At 39.7% G+C, this 6,527-nt stretch overlaps 1 protein-coding gene and 1 pseudogene across 1 annotated transcript in view; one reads left to right on the top strand and one right to left on the bottom strand.

Annotated features, from left to right (window-relative positions):
* Positions 1 to 6,527, bottom strand: part of LAPTM4B (lysosomal protein transmembrane 4 beta) — a 62,384-nt gene that overhangs the window by 26,782 nt on the left and 29,075 nt on the right. The window contains exons 3-5 of the mRNA XM_028533996.2: positions 4,343 to 4,416; positions 3,500 to 3,622; positions 8 to 106 (exon numbers count right to left, since the gene is read on the bottom strand). Of these exons, the coding sequence (XP_028389797.1) occupies positions 8 to 106; positions 3,500 to 3,622; positions 4,343 to 4,416 (296 nt within the window). The remainder of the gene's footprint in view (positions 1 to 7; positions 107 to 3,499; positions 3,623 to 4,342; positions 4,417 to 6,527) is intronic.
* LOC114514918 lies at positions 5,466 to 5,587 on the top strand (annotated as a pseudogene).

Below are 6,527 nucleotides of genomic sequence, written 5' to 3'. Positions count from 1 at the left end.
TTCTTACCTTGAAAGTCAAGATAATGCTGATAAACAGAAGAATAATAAGGACCAAACAGGTAGAATTCACTGACATGATATCATCTCTGTAGGGAAAATCAGGAGGCTGCAAAAGAAAAGCACGTCATTAGCAAATCTCATTAATCATTCAGGATTATATCCCTAGGCATTAATCAGATATGCCTATCAGAAAACAGTTAAAGCAGAGCATTACTAAAGACCCCCACAGAATTTCTAGCCCATCACTACTAATGAAAAGGCCCCAAATGGTGTGGTGAGGAGGGGCTCATCTGTTCATAATTCAGGCAACAACTCTTGAAAAGAAAAACTGGAGGAAGATTCATGAATGAGACCTGAAAACATTCCTTTGCCTTCCAACTCTACAAAAAGCTAAAAGGCAGTAGTCTTTTTCTTTTCTTTAAAGACTTTATTGATTAATTTTTTTAGAGAGGGAAAGGGGGGAGAAAAGAGAAGGAAACATCAGTGTGTGAGAGATACAACAACATTGATTTGTTGCCTCTCACATGCCCAGCCAGGGATGTGGCCCTGCAACCCAGGCATATGCCCTGACTGGGAATTGAACCAATGACCTTTGGTTCACAGGCTGGTGCTCAATCTGCTGAGCCACACCAGCCAGGGCTAAAATTCAGTAGACCTTATATACCCCTGATATTTGGATCTCCTGAAAACCTGAACCATTCTAAAGAACCTGTGCAAGGCAAGGGGGAGAAACCAATTAAAATAGTGTTTTCTTTATATAGCATTTTGTTGATATTACTTCTCAAAGAGCAGAATCTTTTATAACAGGAGTTATAGCATTGAAAAAAGATAATCAAGTTCTGCCATCTGACCACACTGATTGAACTGCCAGGTCAAGGGATACCTTTTTAAGACAATCAAAATTGGCTACTGTGGTTAGTGGGAGGGACCGAGCTTCACCACGAGGCACCAGCGCAGTGCTGAGTGCAGCCCTGCATTTAACTGGCCGAGGTACGTGTGCAGGGAGGAGGCCCAGTGCGCACCGACACCTCTGATCTCTTCTTTATCAGCCAGTACTATGTGTTTGGATTCCACATCAGCAGTATTTTGAGACGCAACAAAGAAGTTCCAAATGTTTGGGAAGAATACAGAGAAAACTCCTGATTCACGTGCTTGGCCCCTCCTCCCAGGGTGAGCATCACTCAGTGATATTTAGAGTCTCCTTTCCTTTGGGTAAAATATCGGAGAAATAAAATCTAAGTCATTCTTTGTGATCAACTGGCCCCTTCCCTTGGAGCCTGGAAGGGTTTTTGAATACTCATCTTTAAAGGGTAAGAATAAAACCAATTGCTGTTCACAAGGCCAACATGAAATCCTATTGTTTCTATGTCTAATAGAAAAAAAAGAGGGTGGGGATTAAAGTGGAAGTATGTGACCCTTTCCATAAAGATCTTTATCCTCTTCCCCCCAGAAAAGTGAAGATCATTATCCAGCTGAGACCCATAAACACACACACACACAGCTTATTTTAACTGCATTTTATAAGACTCCACATAAACAGAAGAGGCATTAGTGGGTGCTTTCCCTCAACCCTTCTCAGATAACAGCCTCTCTGGACTCATTACATCTCAACTTGTCAACAAGGGCCTTAAAATCAGTGGCTCTTTAACAATCTTTTCATTACTGTGTCTTGGGCATTGTGACAACCTGCAGACCTCACTCTTTCGGCCCAAACTGATTTTTAAGTAGAACATGCTTACTTGTTTTATTTCATTTATGATAACAAATAAAAGTAGATGGTGATTTTTAAAAAAGAGATTATTGAATTACTGTCAGCATTACCAATACTATCATTTTACTACCAGTAGCTCTAAAGCAAATGAGTCCAGTGACTGAACAGTGTGGGGTATAATACAAAGTCTAGGTCGTATTCTCAGTGTTCTAAGCACTTGCCTCCATACTAGACTCTGTGCTCCTATTCATAAATCTCTGCAATATGCGGGCTATAGCACAGAATATACTCAGCCCCCTCACATGACAGACTATGCAGAGATAAGGACTCCTCCACACTTCCAAGGCTGATCCCAGCACCAAACTATCATTACAGACCAAAAACCACAAGGCTTTAAAGACAGGATTCTGTACAATCTGCTGGTCACATATAGTGTGGGGCAAAAGTAGGTTTATAGTTGTTCATATGGAAAATACAATAAGTAACTATACAAGAATAAATTCTGTTTCATGTACTCACGACTGTAAACCAACTTTTACCGCACCCTGTAAAAACCCCAAGCAAAACCTCCTCATGCAAAAACACTCAGGTATACCACAAGGGATAACACAAATTCAGCACATGGGAAATACACAAAAATTTTCTTGGCACAATATTCTACCAAAACATGGACTTGTTTTCTCAGAGAGAAGCTATTACTAATGAAAATGGCATCCACAACAACAACCTAGAAGACACTTTGAAGGAGCTAAACACTGGAGTCTTTTCAGCCTAGGTCTGCTGAGAACCAGTTACGTGGTCTGGGCATGACTCCACAAGATCACACACTTCTGCTGCCCCATTTCCTCCTTTCCCTCCACCCACCCATTTCCCCACTGAACTTCTAACCTCCTTTGTCACATCAAATTCTAGTCTCGTCTCTCCCTCCCCAGAACCACCCTGGCACCTTCCCCCATGTTCAGAGACTACTATTAAAATCTTCAGAGTGAACATTCTCTCCATTTAAAATATTCTAAGATTTTAAAGAAACTGAATTTTAAGACACATTCACAGTTTAAAACATAAAGGTTAAAACTGTAAAGGCACAAGCCTTGGCCAGAGAACTCAGCTGGTTAGAGTGCCATCCTAACACACCCCGGCTGTGGGTTCAATCCCTAGTCAGGGCACATACAGGAGTCAACCAATGAACGCATAAGTAAGTGGAACAACAAGTCAATGTCTTTCTTTAAAAATCAACACATTAAAAAATTTTTAATGTAAAGGCACAAAAGTAGTCTAATGTCACACCCTCCACAAACTTTCTAACACCCAGCTATCAATATTCGCACATATGGTAACAAAGAACATTCAGGAAAGTAGTCCAAAAACAAAAACCAAAAAACAAAAAGTGCTTGGGGAAGAAAGCATCCTGTGGCCAAACAGGTTTGGGATGCAGCATACAGCGGAGTTCCACTTTTCCCATGCAACAGCAGAGGCAAAAAGCTACCCTTTGCTGATAACTGAGCAAATTATATTTTACAAAAATAAGACAATTAGCAACTAGTTTAGGTAGATGCATCCAATACCATCACCACAGTCACCAACTTATCTCAGATTATGTTTTTTCCAAAAAGCACTCTAACAAAAAATCTCACCTTCAAGATAACATTCAAAATCTCTAATCAGTAACTCAGATGCAAATTAAAAATCCACAAATTAATGTGAGTGCATGTCTATGTGAATACCTCTGCGTCCCTCACTTAACCAGGGTTCCCTCGGGAGAGAAGCAGTGGTGGGAGGGCCACGTACCAGCTGCCGTATGTACTCCTGAATGGAGCTCGGGTAAACAAGCACGGTGACAGCGACCAAGGTGTTCAAGGCAAAATCGAAGATCTGGTAACAGAAGAAGGGGATGATCCAGGCAGCATGTTGCTAGACAGAAGACAAAATATGATGTTAATGTTCATCTGTTCGAGATTACAGAACGTTATTTCTTTTAACTCAGAGAAATCTTTTCTTAATCTGCAGGGAAATGGAGGAATAGCAATTCATTAGACCGGGGCACGATGACAAGGTAGGCCAAACAGAAGGAGTCAAACAAATCTCAGCGACCATTTCTGAGACTGCATTGATTTTCCTAGTACTACATGATATTAACAAGAGATTATAACTCCCAAAGATTCTATAGAAAACTGAGAATGACTACACCTCACTTCTTTCAGACAATGGTACGGATTATACATGTAAGGAATGGAGGAAAAGGCCCGACTTATTTTTTTTTAAACAGGAAAAAAATTAAAATTTTAATGCATGTTCATGGGGAATTCAGGCAACACTAGGTATATTATAACATTTTGGTCCAAAAAAAAAAAGAAAAGGGGAGGAGGGATGAGGTATTAAGTTTCAGAAGTGAGAATGAGTGCTCTACAGGCAGCTGAGGACGAGCAGAACACACTCGGCAGGCAAGTTCTTGTTAGACAACTAGAAACAACGGGACACAGTGGGTATCCAGCCAACAGACCCTGCTGGAAGCCCTCTTATTTACTACACTCAGTCCAAATCAGGCTACAACAACATTGTAAGAGTCCCTTCCCGGACCAGGTGTTTCTGGCCGAATCTCTTGAAGGCCCAGCTTATTTCAAAGCTGCTTACCTTGTAAGCTCCATAAGTCGCCATTGCACATATCAGGATCATGAGAAGAGAAATTGCAATAGCAATGCACATGTCTGCCAAAGAGTAAAAAAAAATAAATGAGTAGATCCATCGTTTAAACTTGTTTTAGTCTTTTCTTAAAGGCATTTTGTTTATAAACCAATTATAAGTGAGCACTTCATATTAAGTAAAACACCAGAGTTCTTTGAGGATTTAAGATAGTTAAGGAAAACAAAGTGCTCAAAAGATATTCTCCCTAAATCATATAAACGCCTATCAATAAGAGACTGACATATAAGTTTATTTCAAAAATGCAAAAGAGATGTTGGTTTCAGATACACTTAAAAATGTATCAGCTGAATTATATATGGTAAACTGAATTATATATTGGTGTTTTTTTTTAACATGTAGGAAGGAGTCTAACTTGTATTTTACAAACTCATGTTGTCTCATGTCCCTCTTAAAACCCTCCACTGGCTTCCCATCTCATTTAATATAAAACCTCAGTTTCTTAATCATGGCTTTCATGTCTGCTTATTCTAAAGCGGGTCTACTTCCCCAGCCTTGTCTGACCTTCTCCCACACTTTCTTGCTCACTAGAACCCAGCCATACCATTTGGTTCATTACACACAGCAAGAGCATCCCACCTTAGGGTAATTCCCACTGACTAGAAGAAACATCCCTCATGTTTTCACACGGCTAGCTCTGCCTTTTTAACCACGCACGTCTCTCAGCTCAATGTCAACAACTCCGAGAGAGCTCCCTCCCAGGCACTCCCACACGCTACTTCATCTTCTTTGTGGCACCCATCACTATTGTCTTGTTCATGTTTGTTGTGCATTCTCCATCTCCCTCTGCTAGAGGAACCTCCCTGAGGGAAACGACTTTCTGTATCTTGTTCACTACCACAGCCCCGACATTGAGAAGGGGATGGAGAGCCAATAAAGCAGCTACTAGCCACATGTGGACAGTGAGCATATGAAATGAGGTTGATCTGAATTGGGATGTGCTGCTATAAGATTAAAATATACTCCAAATTCCAAGGACTTAATACCAAAAAAGAATGTAAAATATCTCATTAATGATTTTAATACTGATTATATACTGAAATAATATCTTGGGATCGATTCTCGGCCTTTGGCTAAGATCAAGTGTAGTATCTGAAATACTATCTCGGATATATGGCACTGAGTTAAATGAGTTATATTATTAAAGTTAATCTCACCTGTTTCTCTTTACCTTTTTTAATGTGGCTACTAGAAAATTTACATCTGTACTTAAGAACATTATTTTTCTGTTGAACATGCTGGTCTAGAACAATAGCTGTATCATAGCAGGTACTCACTGAACATTTATTCAAGAGGTCATGCTACCATACCTTTAGGATATCTGATTAGGGAAGTAGGGCGTGACTGGGTTTATGACTGAGTTTCTGAAGGTGATGCACAGGGTTTTCACTGACACCAAGAGAGCACAAAAACCATGTAGTAGGGTATCTGCCCAATGCTGACGGTTTCCACAGCATTTCACGGACATCTCATTTAGTCTTCCTCACTCCGAGGTAGATGTTATTGTTCCCACGGAGCAGATTATGAAACCAGAGCTCGGAGGTTATGTAACTTGTTGAGAGCATTTGCACAAAAGGCTAAACCATGACTAATCCCGCTCTCAGGATTTCAGTCTCTGGCTCTGTCTCCTGTACACCCGGCCTGTACTTCAGCTGCAATAATGCACCAACCCGGGCTGCCTCTTCCTACAGGTTACTTCTCCAAAAGAAAGTAGTATTCTAGTTTTAGAACCATCCTCTCTGTGTCCTCAGCTTCAGAGCTCAGAGAACATTTTAAGCAGGAAGATTACAAACAAAAGCACAGGATAGAAGTACATTCTAGGACAGAAATGCAAAAGTGTCAGCAAAGACCATTTGCCACCTCAAAAAGAAAAAGTTTCCTCAAATTGGTCTATAGAGTTAAATGCAGTAAATTTGTAACAATGCTGATGATTTTTATTAGAGTGAAAATAAGACTTTCAAAAAAGAAAAAATATGAAGGTTATAACCTCAGACCAGTATAGTTAAAAGACCATGATTTCTTTCAGGATATATATATATATATATATATATATATATATATATATTTTTTTTTTATAGTTCATTTTTAAATTTCATTGCTAAATTAATTTACCTTT

Source organism: Phyllostomus discolor, chromosome 7 (genome assembly GCF_004126475.2).
Source record: "Phyllostomus discolor isolate MPI-MPIP mPhyDis1 chromosome 7, mPhyDis1.pri.v3, whole genome shotgun sequence".
Classification (NCBI taxonomy): domain Eukaryota; kingdom Metazoa; phylum Chordata; class Mammalia; order Chiroptera; family Phyllostomidae; genus Phyllostomus; species Phyllostomus discolor.
This window is presented reverse-complemented; position numbering and strand designations above follow the sequence as displayed.